This window comes from Notamacropus eugenii, chromosome 6 (assembly GCF_028372415.1).
Source record: "Notamacropus eugenii isolate mMacEug1 chromosome 6, mMacEug1.pri_v2, whole genome shotgun sequence".
In the NCBI taxonomy this organism is placed as follows: Eukaryota; Metazoa; Chordata; class Mammalia; order Diprotodontia; family Macropodidae; genus Notamacropus; species Notamacropus eugenii.
In genome coordinates this window covers 373,797,102-373,812,727 of record NC_092877.1, presented here as the reverse complement: position 1 = coordinate 373,812,727, position 15,626 = coordinate 373,797,102, and the positions used below count along the sequence as shown (strand labels likewise).

The 15,626-nt window shown below is 35.6% G+C and overlaps 1 protein-coding gene and 1 pseudogene across 1 annotated transcript; both read right to left on the bottom strand.

Moving 5' to 3' along the window:
- Positions 1-704: 704 nt before the first annotated feature.
- LOC140511819 (olfactory receptor 5H18-like) lies at positions 705-1,643 on the bottom strand. The gene has a single exon (XM_072621037.1). It carries the CDS (start codon positions 1,641-1,643, stop codon positions 705-707), a length of 939 nt encoding a protein of 312 aa, XP_072477138.1.
- A 12,843-nt stretch (positions 1,644-14,486) lies between these two features.
- Positions 14,487-15,409, bottom strand: LOC140512429 (olfactory receptor 5AC1-like; annotated as a pseudogene).
- Between the last annotated feature and the right edge of the window lie 217 nt (positions 15,410-15,626).

Sequence of the window (15,626 nt, the reverse complement as noted above, 5' to 3'; positions counted from 1 at the left end):
TCAGGAGACTATCATCTAAAGAGTGGAATGAATATTTTTCTAATTCTAATTTTTCACGTAAGAAATATGATTGCTAATGTTACTAAACATTAGACATAATGCAGATTGCTCAGCTTATTTGCTTAGACATATGCAAATACAAGGTAACACAATATATCATGGAAATGAAAGTTATTAAACTTTAAAGGAAAAAAAAGTAAGTTTCTGTCATTATTCTTTCCTCTACATTGTTTAAGTTGATTCCTCATGAGGGGTGAGTTCATGACACTTCAGCAAAATGATCCAGAGGACCACTTCACATCCAACCAAATGTCTCTGGCAACCAAACCCCCACCATGTTGAGCTCATTAGGATTAGAGCTGATGTTAGTTAAATAGGTTCCAGTCATGTCAAAACAAACATACCTATTTCCAACATAAGCTATTTTTAAAGCACTATTCAAGAGCTAACTTCTTTAGTGAACTGATAGGTAACCCAGCAATTTCTTTTTTCATTAATCTAGAAAATTGTATTTAAGATTATAATTAATTGCTACATTTGTGAATGATGAAATATGATCATTAAAATCTTGTGTTAACAATACAAATTATTATATCAGATGATTGAGATAAGAAGATCTTCACATTAATGAATATAAATTCAAAATATTATTGCATCATTTAGTGACTTGTTTAATAAAATGAGACGAGATTTGTTGGAGAATCTCACTTAGGAATTATTATTTGTTTTAATACAGTTCTCATGGCTTCTATAACTTCCTTGTTTCTCAGACTGTATATAAAAGGATTGAGCATAGGTATTATAATAGCATAGAAAAAGGAATCCATCATGTCTTGATTATCTGTTTGCAATGATTGAGGGTGCACATACATGAAGAGGAGAGATCCAAAGAATAACGACACTGAGAACAGGTGAGCCCCACACGTGGAGAAGGCTTTGCTTCTTCCCTTTTGGGATTTCTTTTTCAGAATGGCAAATAGAATACAAGTGTAAGAGATCAGGATAGACAAAATAGTGAAGACCTGAATTGACCCAGACAAGATAAACATCATGAGGACATTAATAGAAGGGTCAGTACAAGAAATTTTATATAAAGGCATGATATCACAAAAAAAATTGTGGATTTTGTTGGAGTGACAGAAACTTAATCTAAATAACAAACCTACATGGAAGATAGAATGAAGAAAGCCAAATACATACGAAAAGATTGATAGTTGAATGCATAACCTATTGGTCATCACTACTGGATAAAGCAAGGGCTTACAGATGGCTACATATCTGTCATATGCCATTGCAGCTAGAATAAAACATTCTATGGTTTCACCAAATGCAAACACATCAAATTGTACCATGCATTGAGACATGGATATAATTTTATTGTGGGTTATTAAACTCACCAACATCTTAGGGCTTTTTGTGGTTGAAATACAAGCATCAGCTGAAGCTAAATTGCCAAGAAAGAAGTACATAGGAGTGTGAAGGTGAGAGTTTATCCAGATAAGTACAATCAGTCCGATATTCCCTACCATGGTTATGATGTAGATACCCAAGAACACCACGAAGAGGAGAACCTGAAGCCGTGGTTGATTTGTAAATCCCAAGAGAACAAATTCTATTACCAGTGTCTCATTTTCTTCCATCATGTCTACACAGGATCTAAAAGCTAGATTAAAGAAAAGTAAAGGTAGATCGTCACAAAGAGACATGACAGATAGACTTCTTATAATGGAAATAAAATGCTTTCATCTGGTTGCTTGTTAAGTAACGTATTCAGAGATCTGCATTTTCTCTTTAAATATATCTTAGGAATAATAAGCATTCTGGATACTGCTTATTTGTGAAAACTAGACAAATTTAAATAAATGCAGTTATTTTACAAATTGAAGAAATCATCTTTGTTTCCCCAATGTATAGAAGAAAAGCAATGTAATTAACCTGAATGAATTGTGTGTTATTTCTATACAATTTTAACCCAATTTAACAAATATTTCTTTATTGAATTTTTACTACATCTACCATGCTAAACACTAGGAATGAAAATATAGTCTAGGGCTTGGTTTTGGCCCCCAACGTGTGCTGATGTTGGTTCACCTGCACCCACCAGGATGAGGGAAATTCTTCAAGAAGAGGCAAAACTAAACTTCCTGATTGGGACATAGAGATAACCCTGAGGAGGGGAAGCTACACACCTACTATTCAACACTATAGTTGCTAAGCCCCACTTGTGTGATTTCCATTTAATCAAATCAGCTAAGATGACATCATTAACTTTTAAACATCAAACATTTACTAATAGAAGACAAAGCAGGAATAATCATATAACAATACATAAAACCATACCGTAAACTTTCATCACACTAATCCACCAATGTACACAGCATCCTTGGAGAAGAAAGGGAGAAAAACATTTAAAAGTTTCCCATCGTAGCAGTGGGAAAATCCATGTGCTACAAGCAGCTCACAACTTTATGCCTTTGTGCCCTTGCACTCTTTAGGAAATAGTTTGCACCATGCATTATATGTTTGGCACAGTTGCCTTTCTACTTTCCAGCTGATTCAAGTTACTGCTCTGCTACTCATGGGCCACTGAAGCCATGTTGAGACTCTCTTTACAATCTTAGATTTCTGAGCTTCCAAAGTCAAATTCCTGAAAAGAAACAAGGTCTATTTCTGATTTTAAAAGATTAATTCATTATCTTTAAGGGCTTGTCAAAACTACATGACAAACTGTGCTATGTTTTTATTATAAAATACGAAAACACACAAGCCTTTATTATGGTTATTTAAAACAGGGAATGAATTATTATCATCAGAAATTTTTGGAGTTCAGAGTTCTCTCCATTCTATATAATTCCCTTTTCTCACCTCAAAAGGCAATGCCATTCATTCTAAGTAGTCATGTGAGAATATGCAATTTCAATTACTCAAAATCAGTCTCAAAGAGAAATATCATCAATATCATTATTCATAAAAAACAATAAATACCTAGTGAAGCATTTTCAGTAATCATTCTTCCAACCTCCTGGTTGTAGGACAGGAATTATTATTTCCATTCTTATTTCCAGTGAACACCAAAGGAGATATCCTTGGAGCCCTGGGGTAGGAGATAGAGGCATCTTCCTCAGTGGTTTTAACAGAAGGGGTCAGGTCTGCACTAGGATGAATCAATGAGAGAGGTCAGACAGTCAAAAAAGGACAAAGACAGGGAGTATGACAAAGAATGGCTGCCTAACCAAGTGAATATCAAGTCCATGAAGGACATCTATCTTTCCTTCTTCAGCATCATGGAGCCAGGGATCGTTGATTTCTCCTTGGGGCCCTCCATGAAGGATGAGGTACTTCAGATAATGCCTGTTCAGAAACAGACTAGATAAATTCATTATAATCTATTAAGCTTTTTGTGTCACTGAAAACTACCATGGGACTGTGCATCTAGTGTTCCAAGAAAGAGCTGTTTGATATAGTGAACAGAAAGCTAAGTTTATGGTCAGGAAGATCTAAGTTTAAATCAGCCCTCAGAAATATAACTGTGTGACTGTAAGCAAGTGTCAACTTTTGCCTCAGTTTCCTCATCTGTAAAATGAGAATAATAGTGCCTACTTCCTAAGGGTGTTGCTAACAAGAGCTCTTGTTTCTAAAGTGCTTTGAAAATAAACCTAAAAATGCTAGAGTAATGCTTGCTATTGTATTATCATCAATTATCATTCATTGTGCTATCATCCTAACTAAACTATTCGTTATTCCTATGAGTCAAGGACACTAGAGGAACAAGTTTGGCCAACCCCACACAATGCTCTGCAAAGTCACTGGCTGTTAACAACTGCCCCTGATGTGCCTGATCCTGCCCCATGGGGAACTGGCATTATCTTGCCACCAGTACCTAAAAAGCTGCTGCTGATACAGGAAATTAATGACTTTCCTTCTGCCAGTGACTTTCCTGCCACTCTGGGAAACTGTGCTAAAGCTGCCTTTGATGCCATCTTGCTAGTCCCTGACCTGTGGAAAAAGACCATTTACAAAGTCTCCTCTTGAGGAATTCATCGACTATCTTGTAAAAAGTCATACTCTACTATCATTCCAAAGATCCTAGGTAACTGCTGTGGGTACTACACAAATATATTTCCATGAACAATTAATAAATTGTCTGCCTGATAAAAACCAGAATCGTCATCCCCATTTCGATGTCCCAAAAGTTCCGTTGAAACTAAACTGACTTTTGGGACACTCTGTGGTTTACATTCACATGGTACTTTAAGGTTTACAAAGCATCTTTTCACAGCCTTCTGAGATAAGTAGAGCAATTTTATAGATGAGAATCCTGAGACTCAATGAGGTAGAGTGATTCGTCTGGGGCTGCATAGCTCTTGAAGAGCAGAAGTACAACTCAAAATCACATGCTCTGTCTCAGTCACTACAGTACCATTCAGCAAGGTCATGTAACTTGTATTAGGTCAACAGCTCATCAAGCCACACATAGTCAGCCTTCTGAAAAAAAAAAATTACTCCACCATATGTACTTATTTCAGACAAAGTTGCATCGGTGAAACATATCTTTATAATTCATAAATTTCTTCCCATTAAGCAATGCTGTTCTTTTATTCTTTTCCAATTTTCTCACATTTGTGAAACTCCAACCTAGACTTAATTGTACAATACAAAGGAGAAGGGGGAACAAGCATTTTTTAAACACTCACTATGTGCCAGGCATTACACTAAGTGCTTTTACAATGTTATCACATTTGATGCTCAGAAATACTCTGTGAGATAGGTGCTATTATTATTCCTATTTTATAAACAGAGAAGAAAGAGGTTAAGTCCCTAGCCCAGTTGGTAAAAAGTACTGAAGCTGAACCTGAACTCAGGTCCTCTTAACTATGGAAAAGGAGCTCTGTACCCTTGCAGAAGCACAGAGAAAGTCTAGAAAAGGTCTAGAGTTCAGGGAAATGAAGGGAAGATGGGAGGAGAGGGGAGGGGAGGAGAAGAGAGGAGGACAGGAGAGGAGAGGGGAGGGGAGGAGAGGGGAGGGGAGAGGAAGAGGGACAAAGACAGGGAGGCAGGCAAGGATGAAGAGAAAATAAATGAAGAGAGAAAATGAAGGCAGCTCAAGTAGTGGAAGAAGTGATCTGAGTTTAAACTCTGCCTCCACTATTCACTGTCTGTGTGATCATGAGAAAGTCCCTGAACCCTTTGAGTCTTATTTTCTTCATTATAAAGTGGGCATAAAGTGACACATACTTTATAGGACTATGACAAGATCATATGACATGAACTGTTTTATCTTTGTTCTTTAAGAGATCAAGGATGCTCCTCTAAAATGCTGCAACTTACAGCTGTGAACGTTATGGCCTCTTCGTTCTTGCCTAAGCAAGATGAATTTCAGTCCCAAAATGGATCCTGCCAGAGAAAGATTCCCCACATCTGGATGTGGGCTCAGTAAATAGCAAAAGAATGTAATTCTGCTTCCAGAATGGAATTTAGCTATGAAATAATTTACCTAAGTATGTATTCAACCTTTAGTCACTCAACAACCTACACATCACTATTTGTGTTGTGGACTTCATCTCTGAGATTTTGAAGGAGCTGTAGATAAAATATTGTTAAAAGTCTTTTCCTTAAGATCTTCAAGACTGATATTTCTAGGAAACTATTTTAAAGAAACCACACAGGAAAAAGTGCATGTGTTCTGTTTGACAGAGTGACAAGTCCCCCTGTCTGTATTCCAGGATTCTATAACATGAGAGAATTCACATTTCTCTCTTAGGTTTTTCAAGAGTCGTGAACAGAATAATGTACCTTAAGAGGAAAGAATAAGTCATTGATGACTAACCTTTTAGAACTTAATTCTTAAAATAGTCTAAGGAAATTATTAATTGTGAAAAAATTATTGGAAGTCATGTAACCACTCTACTTGCGATCCATTTAATTTGCCTGATTTCCTCTATGTATTAAAATTTAATATGCAAATATTTGATACACAATCAAAAAATTAGTCCCTCCAAATTTGGGAATTGCACAGTGAAAACACTTCAGTGGCTGAACTAGCCAACTTAAGATTTTTTTCTTAGGGTCCTTTGAGTTCACATAGACAAATATTAAAGTTACTATGAGAAAAAAGTATTTTCATTTTTTTCATTTTCCTTAAAAAAGGCAGTGGGGGGGGCATAAAGAGACAGACTGAAAGAGAGGAGAGGAGAGAGGAGAGAAGAGAGAAGGAGAAAAATAGCAATCCCTGCATGCTCACTTAGTTCCACTAGGATGATTCAAAAGGAAAAGTGTAGTTCATCTTCTTTGTGGAGACGCTCTTTGGTGGCTCTGTTTCAAAATCCAGTATTTATTTCTATTTGTTTCAAAACCAATAACCATTATATACAAACTATATTAAGACCTTGAGGACTTACTTTATATATAAGAAATGCCACAATACTTCCCAAAAACTCTCCTTAGATAGAAGCAAATTTACCCTAATGAGACTTGATCAGAAATCTCATCAGACATGCCCAGTTGGAACAATGAAAATTGTTGTACATATCATCTGTCAGTTACAGTTGTAAATTCGCTAAGAGGTTTATGGAAGTTAACTTCAAAGTATTTAATAAATACTATACTAAGTTGACACTAATGAATACTAAAAAGAATACTAATGCTTGCCTTCAGGTAGCTTATAATATACTAGTGAACTTATCTATACTACAGCACAGCTGTTGAAAGTGTAATAAGAGATGCACCAAAAATATTAGGAAGGGAGGGAGGGAGTTACAGAGAGAGTTTTGGATTCAGTTCTCTGTGTGCTCCTAATAGTAAAAATAAAAGTGCTTGTAATGTGCTGATTAAACGTAACGATCAAGAGAACTGTCCTTACTTTTAGAGATGGCTACTTTTATACAGGGAAGGTTTCTTCTCTCACAGATGATGTCTCTAATTCCAGCAATACACCTTGCAGATCCATGACCACTGATTACAACAGGGTGCTGGTTGTAGTTTGTGAGTAGTCATATTTTCAAGGGAAAACAAACGTGTCATGTAAGCTCCTTGAGGTCAGGCGATTTTCACTTTTCTCTTTATATCACCAGCAACAACAAAGTGCCTGGTACGGGGTAGGTGCTTGATAAATGATTATCACTGTGTGTTGATTTATCTAGGCCAACTTGGAGGAGTTAAAAAGAAAGATATTTATTTGAACACTATGGTAAAGTATGTTATAAGGACGAGTCCCTGGGCTACAGGGGTGGCTTTTGATGTAAGTCTGTGCTATGTCCTTAGGTCTGCTACTCAGAGATGGGGTAGAGGTGCTAAGTGATATTGGGGTCAGGGAGAACCAGTTTTATGGTTTTGGATTTTATGGATTTGGATGGAGTCTGAAATATATCTTAGACTTCTAGAGAACAGATTTCACCAGCTTCAGACAAAGAATAAATGGGGTTGAATAGCCTAATATTTTGTAAGGGAAATAGGCCCAAGAGGGATGCAATTATTTTCTTCCCTTCCCTTCCCTTCCCTTCCCTTCCCTTCCCTTCCCTTCCCTTCCCTTCCCTTCCCTTCCCTTCCCTTTCCTTTCCCCAAACTGTAAACCTACTTCACTCTGAAGTTCAGATAACATTGGACTTCTGTCTAAGGGCTCTCCTCTGGACCCTCCTGGCTTAAGAGTGATTATCAGTAGTAACTGTTGCTGTTTCCCTCCAAGTTGGATGTCTTTCTTTTTCTTTGCCTCATTAAAGGGGTCACCCCCTCACTATTTCTTAAATGGCCCTTTTCTATAAATGGACTTTACCTCACCCTAAGTGAGTACCTTCATAGACCTTGACCCAAAGGGGCCAAGGTCTCCCAGTGCATCCTAGGTCATCTCCAGTCATCCCAATGAATATCTGTTCACTGGATTCAGATAAATCTGGAGGAGAAGTGAAGCTAGTGACCTTGCACAGCCCTCCCTCACTCAAAACAAATTCAAGTGCAGGTCCTCTCATCATTTCTCTGATGGCATGGTCTTCTTCAGCAACGAAGCAGGACACAACATATATATGTATATGTGCATGTGTGTGTGTACATATGTAGAAATGAGATTATATATCTGGGAAAGAAGGCCTAAGATTAAATCTTTATAATGAAAGAAATTATAGATATTTGGGAATATGACTGAATTAAAGGTTGGAAAAAGTTGTGTTTACCTATCCCATATGTCTTTTAAAACAAGGTGGGGATGGGGGGCAGTGTCAGAGCCAGTATGGTAGAGAGATGACAGGAAGTTGCCTTGCTTCTCCCCAGTTTCCATTGGAAATAACATTAAATTAAGCCACTAAAGGAATTCTGGAGCAAGAGAACATACAAAAGGATGGAGTGAATTTATTTTCCAGCCAATGATAACTTAGAAGGACTACAGGAAAGGTCTATCTCTCTTGGGTAAAAAGGAGAGTGGAGCCCAGCACCTTTGGTGTCCAAGTAAGCCAGGGGGAGGTTCCTAGTCACAGCAACTAAGATAAGCAGCTGAGGACTCACAGTCCTCACTTAGTAAGCTATTGGCACAGTCAGCCATTTGTGAGGCCTCTAGCCCCAGTACATCAGGAAAACTGCTGGCCCCAGAACCCAGGGTATGACAGCCATGACTTGGCTGGGCCACACTAGTGCAGAGGGCCCCAGGGGCCCTGGCACAGAAAGCCAATAGCTGTGATCCTGGCCTCCATGTAAGAAGCTTGGGACAGGGCCTCTTGCATCCCAGGAGCAGAACTCAACTTTTAGAAATGATCAAGATATAAAATAGAGTTCTGATCATAAAAGCTTCAATGGGTGACAGGAAAGATCAAAACACAAACTCAGAAAAGGACAATGATATCAAAATACTTACATGCAAAGACTCAAAGAGGAATATGAATTGGTCTTAAGTCCAAAAAAGGCCTCTTGGAAGAACTCAAAAAGGCTTTTAAAAATCAAGTAAGAGAGGTAGAAGAAAAATTGGAAAAGAAATGAAAGTTATGCAAAAGAATTATGGAAAAAGAATCCTATATCATCAATGCAATATGGGCAGCTGCTAGGAATAAACATATCTATTTTAAGGATCGATCACATAGCATAGTAAGTTCTCTTCACTCAAAATTAAACCAGCACAACATTTATTTTGCACCCAAAACAAGACAAAACATCATTATAGAAATATGGAGAAACAAAGCTTCAGAGAGTAACATTAATATTTACATACATCACCAGACCCGGGAGCACCAACAACTGAACAGTCCTTCCTGTAAGCAAGGCTTCCAATAAGCAAGCTCCCTCCCCAGTAAGCAAGTCCCCGGTAAGCAAGTCCCCCCATAAGTAAGCCCCTGTAAACAAGGCCAGGAAGCAATATCAATCTCATTTGAATATATAGAATCTTCAAACAAAAACTCAGCACCTGACTGGCTAATTTCAGAAAAGTGTGAAAGCCTACTTCGTTCAGCACCTAATTGGCTTAGTGTCAAAAGATATGAAAGTCACATGTCCTAGCACCTGACTGGCCCTCCGCCAGGGCTCTACCTGACTCAGCAGTTTATCATGGCTGAAAACTAGACTAGAGCTGAAAGGGGCAAAACATCAGTGATTGATAAGCAAAATATCTGTGTACCTTTAGACCTGGGAATACAGCCCTTGTTCCAAGGAGAAAAGGGGAACAAATGCATATATGTTTATAGTCACATAGATCTATAAATGTATAGGGAACATCTTATATTCCATTAACCATTCAATCAACAGCTTGTAAAAGGAAGCACAAAAATTCACTGAATGAAACAGTTCCTTAGAAAATACAATTGGCCGAACAGGAAAGAAAATCCCTGAATAAAATTGCTTCTTTAAAAGTAGAATTGCCCAAATGGAAAAGGAGGTACAAAATCTAACTTAAGAAAATAATTCCTTAAATATTAGAATTGGATAATTGGAAAATAGTTACTTTTGGGGACATCAAGAATCAGTCAAACAAAACCAAAAAAATGACAAAATAGAAAAAAATGCAATATATCTCATTGGATAAACAACTGAGTAGGAAAATAGATCCAGGAGAGATAATTTAAGAAGTATTAGACCACCTGAAAGCCATGATCTAAAGAAGAGACAGGACAAAATCTTTGAAGAAATTATTAAGAAAAACTGCCCTGATATCCTAGAACCAGAGGATAACATAGTCAAAGAAAGAATCCACTGACCATCTCCTGAACGAGATTCCAAAATGAAAACTCCAAGGAAAATTGTGGCCAACTTTTAGAACTATAAGGTCAAGTAGAAAATACTACAAACAACTTGAAAGAAACAATTCAAATATCCAGAAAACACAGTCAAGATTACACAAGATTTAGCACCATCTATCTTAAAGAATCAGAGGGCTTGGAATATGATATTCTGGAAGGCAAAAGAGCTTGAATTAAAACCAAGAATCAACTACCCAGGAAAACTGAGCATAACCTTTAAGGGACAAGATGGACATTCAATGAAATGGGCACTTTCAAATTTTCCTGATGGGAAGGTCAGAGGTGATCACAAAATTTGATCCTCAAATACATGACTCAAGAGAAGCAAAAAGAGATAAACAGAAAAGAAGGGAAAAAACATTATATTCAATAAGATTACACAGTTTACATTGCTACAAATGAAGATTATATATGTAACTCTTAAGAAATATCTCTACTCAGGGAGGTAGAAGGAGTATATTTGGGTGGAGGGTGTGGATATTAGTTGACTTTGATGTGATGATAAAAAAAATTAAGGGGTGTAAAAAGGGATTGGACAGGAAGAAGAAGAAAGGGGGAGGCAAAATGGAGTAAATTATATCACATTTAGAGACATGAAAAACCTATTACATTACAGGGGGAAAAGTGAAGGGATGGACCTTATTCTCATCAGCATTGCATCAAAGAGGGAATAAAATACACAATCAGTGGTAAATATATATATATATATATATATATATATATATATATATATATATATATATATATATATATATATATATATATGTATACATATACATACACACACACACACACACACACACACACACACACATATATATATGTATGTATGTATGTATGTATGTATTACCCTATAAGGAATTAAGAGGGGAAGGGGAAAAGAAAAGTATGGGTGATCAAATGGAGAGCAGATTGAGAGACAGCATGATCAGAAGCAAAATACTAGTGAGGAGGGTGAAAGGGGAGAAAGAGAAGTATAAACACAACAAAAGAGGATATGTGCAATTATAATTAGTAATCATACTGTGAATGTGAATGAGATGAACTCTCCCATAAAATGGGACCAGATACCAGACAGGATTAAAAACGTGAATCTGACAAGATGTTGTATACGGAAACACATTTGAAGCAGAGAGACACACAGAGAGTGAAGGTAAAAGGCTGGAGCAGAATCTATTATGCTGCAGCTGAAGTTAAACAATATATCAGGGGTAGCAGTCATAATCTTTAACAAAATAAAAGCAAAAATTGACCTAGTTAAAAGAGACAAAGGAGACCACATCTTGCTAAAAGTTCCATAGACAATGAAGTAATAGCAATTTCAAACATATATGCATCAAGTGGTATACCACCCAAACTCCTAAAGGAGAAGTTAAGTGAGTTACAGGAAGAAACAGACAGCAAAACTACACTACTGAGGGACCTCAACCTCCGTGCCTCAGAATTGGATAAATCTAGCCACAAAATAAACAAGAAAGAAGTTGAGGAGTTGGATAGAATTTTAGAAAACTTAGATATTATAGACCTCTAGAAAAAGTGAATGGAGATAGAAAGGAATATACCCTTTTCTCAGGGATACATGGCACAAACACACAAAGTAACCATGTAGCAAGTCATACAATCCTCACAATCAAATGCAGAAAAGTGAAATATTAAAGACATTCTTTTCATGTCATGATGCAATAAAGATTACATGCAATAAAGACAATGGAAAGGCAGATTAAAAATGAATTGGAAACAAAATAATCTAATTCTAAAGAATGAGTGAGTCAAACAACAAATAATGGAGATAACCAATGATTTCAAAGTGAGTGACTGTAATGAGACAACATATCAAATGCATAGGATGCAGCCAGATTATAGCATGTAGATAAGGCAGTACTTATGGGAAATTTTAAATCTCTAAGTGCTTACATGAATAAAATAGAGAAAAAGCAGATCAATAAATTGGGCATTCAATTAAAAAAAGCTAAGAAAAAAGAACAAATTAAAATCATTAAACAGCAAATTACAAATTCTGAAAAATCAAAGAGAGATTTAAAAAATTGAAATTAAGAAAACTATTGAACTAACAGATAAAACTAAGCTGGTTTTATGAACTTACCAATAAAATACATAAATCTTTGGTGAATTTCATTTTAAAAGAAACATATAAATCAAATTATCAGTATTGAAAATGAAAAGGATGAATTCACTACCAGTGCAGAAGAAATTAAAACTAAATTTGAAGCTATTTTGCCCAACTGTATTCCAATAAATCCACCAGTCTAAGTGACATGGATGAATATGTACAAAAATAAAAATTGCCCATATTAACAGAAGAGGAAACAAGATACTTTAAAAAAACCCATTTTAGGAAAAAATAAATGAACAAATCATCTCTAAAATCCTTAAGAAACAATCTTCAGGGCTAGATGAATTTACAAATTAATTCTACCAAACACTTAAAGAACAATTAATTCCAATACTATATAAACTATTTGGAAAAATAGATGAGAAAGCAGCCCTACAAAATTTGTTTTATGACTCAAATATGTTGTTCATACCTAAACCAAGATGAGCCAAAACAGAGAAAGGAAATAATTGGCCAAGTTCCCTAATGAATATTGAAGTAAAGATTTAAAGAAAATACTAGCAAAGAGATTATAGAAATTTATCGCCAGGATAATACACTATGACCAAGTGGAATTTACACTAGAAATTGCAGAGCTGGTTCAAGATTATGAAAAGCATTACCATAATTGACAAAATTAGTAATAAAGCCAACAAAAACAATATGATTAATTCAAAAGACGCAGAGAAGGCTATTGAAAAAATACAGCACCCTGTCTTGTTAAAAAAAAAAAAAAAGGAACATAGGAATAAATGGAGCTTTCCTTTAAATGATAAGTGGTATTTGTCTAAAACCATGAGTAAGCATTATCTGTAATGGGGAAAAGCTAGAAACCTTACCAATAATATCAGAGGTGAAACAAGGATGGCCATTATCAACAATATATCCAATATTGTACTAAAAATGCTAGTTTTCCTAATAATAGAAGAAAATGAAACTAAAGGAACTTGAATAGGCAATGGGGAAACAAAACTTTCACTCTTTGCAGATGATATGATGGTATACATATAGAATCCTAGAGAACCAAATAAAAAAAAATACCTGAAATAATTAAAACTTCAGTAAAGTTGCAGGACATTAAGACAACCCACAGAAATCATCAACATTTGTATGTATTACCAACAGAGCCCAGCAGCAAGAGATAGAAAGAGAAATTTCATTTAAAATAACAGCAAACAATATAAAATATTTGGCAGCGTACTTGCCCAGACATACCCAAAAACTATATGAGCACATTTACAAAAAAATTTTTCACACAAATAAAGTCATGTCAAAACAAGTAGAAAAATATCAGTTGGCAATGGGTAGGCAAAGCTAATATAATGACAATGACAATAATAAAATAATATAATGACAATGACAATAATAAAATAATATAATGACAATGACAATAATAAACAAATAATATAACTGAAAATACTAGACATCAGAATTCATAATATAAACAATATGCAATTTTGTTTCAAGGGAATTATTTTGGAAATATACATTGCTCAATAAAGAGGTGGTGGATTGCTGGTGCAGATGCTTACATATGTTTTCAGTCACACTTTCCATGTTTGTTTTGATATTTTTGCTTTGCTATAACTGGAGGTGATATAACAGGATTGAGTTATTGGGAAGTAACAGTAGTAGATGAAATAAAAACGTATCAATGAAACATTTTTAGAGTATAATCACATACAAAAGTAGAATTCTTGATTTGATAGTGATTAAGAAAATCAAAATATTTCATTAGAGCCTTGATAGTACTCACCTTTTTTATCATTTTTATACTACTCATTTGATAGTATCCCAGTTTTTAATCTTAGTCAAATTTGTTTAGCCAATATCCTGTCTCAGGGAGTTTTCTGGTCTTCTTACTCATTTAACTAGTGACTGGAACTGATTTCCTGGGATGTCAGAGCATATACTGTGCACATCTCCCTAGAGTCTCTTCCCTTCAAAGGTAGCTAAACAAAAGTATTGTTTATAACAGATTCATGGCAGATGATTTTCAGAGACCCTAGTGATGGAACAATACTTATACACTATGAAAAAATAACTTCATAATATACTTATTCATTACTTTGAACATCAGAATTATCTCTAGCTTGTACACCCGAGTCTCCTCTGTAAGATTTGGAGATTTTCTTAACTTAAGCAGGAACAATTTTCAGCTTCACTCAAGGAATCTTCATTTTTTTAAATTTTTTTCTCAGGGCACAAAGAATCTCTTTGTTTCTCAACATGTAGATGAATGGGTTTATTAGAGCTATTATTACAGTCTAAAACAAGTTGTGCATTATGTCCTGATTGTTGACAACAACAGACCCAGGAAACACATACATAATTAAAAATGTGCCAGAGATTAAAGGAACAGAGAATAGATGTATACTACAGGTGGAGAAAGCTTTGCTCCTGACCTGTGCAGATGTAATTCTCAGGATGGCAATGAGAAAAATGTTTACAAGACTAACATTCTCATAAGAGTGAAAAATTGCATAAATTATAGTCACTAGTGATTTAAGAGATAGGTCAGTACAGGAAATTCTAAGCAATGGCAAATTTTCACAATAGAAATGAGGGACTATATTTGTTCTGTAGAAGGTTAATCTAAATAATAAACCTACATGAATCATGAGATGAAGAAAGTAGAGTGCATAGGAAGCAATCACTAGCTGCTTGCATAGTCTATTGGACACCTCACTAGCTAAAGGTGAGGGTTGCACATGACTGCATCTTGGTCATATGCCATGACTGCCAAAATGAAATATTCTGCAGTTGTACTGATGTCAAAAAAGTAAAATTGGGCCACGCATTCCAAAAGGATTACAATTTTCTTCTTAGTTAAGAAATTCACCAACATCTTATGGACCACTGAAGAGGAAGCCCAAGCATCTACAAATGCTAAAATACTGAGGAACATGTATATTGGCGTTTGAAGGTTAGAGTCCATCCAAACAAGTACAATCAGCTCAATATTCCCCATCATGGTAATGACATAGATCACTAAGAACAGCATGAAGAGAGGGATCTGAAGCTCAGGGAGACCTGTAAGTCCCATAAGAATAAACTCTGTCACCAATATTACATTTTCTTCCATCATGATTTCATTGTGGATGGTCACTGAAAGAAGAGATGAGAAATAGAGAAGATATTCACCAAAATATCTTTGAAATAATTTTTTTTGCATTGAGGAGCCTCTCCTCAGCATGTTTTCAGGTTTAACATTTCTTATTTAAGAATGCGTTTTTAAATAATTATTCAATACTTTTCCTGGGATTACAACAAAATAAAATGAGCTTGAGAGTTCAAAAGAGAAT

Excerpts from the sequence above, each read along its gene's own strand:
- LOC140511819 (XM_072621037.1), bottom strand. The coding sequence starts at position 1,643 with ATGATGGAAGAAAATGAGACACTGGTAATAGAATTTGTTCTCTTGGGA.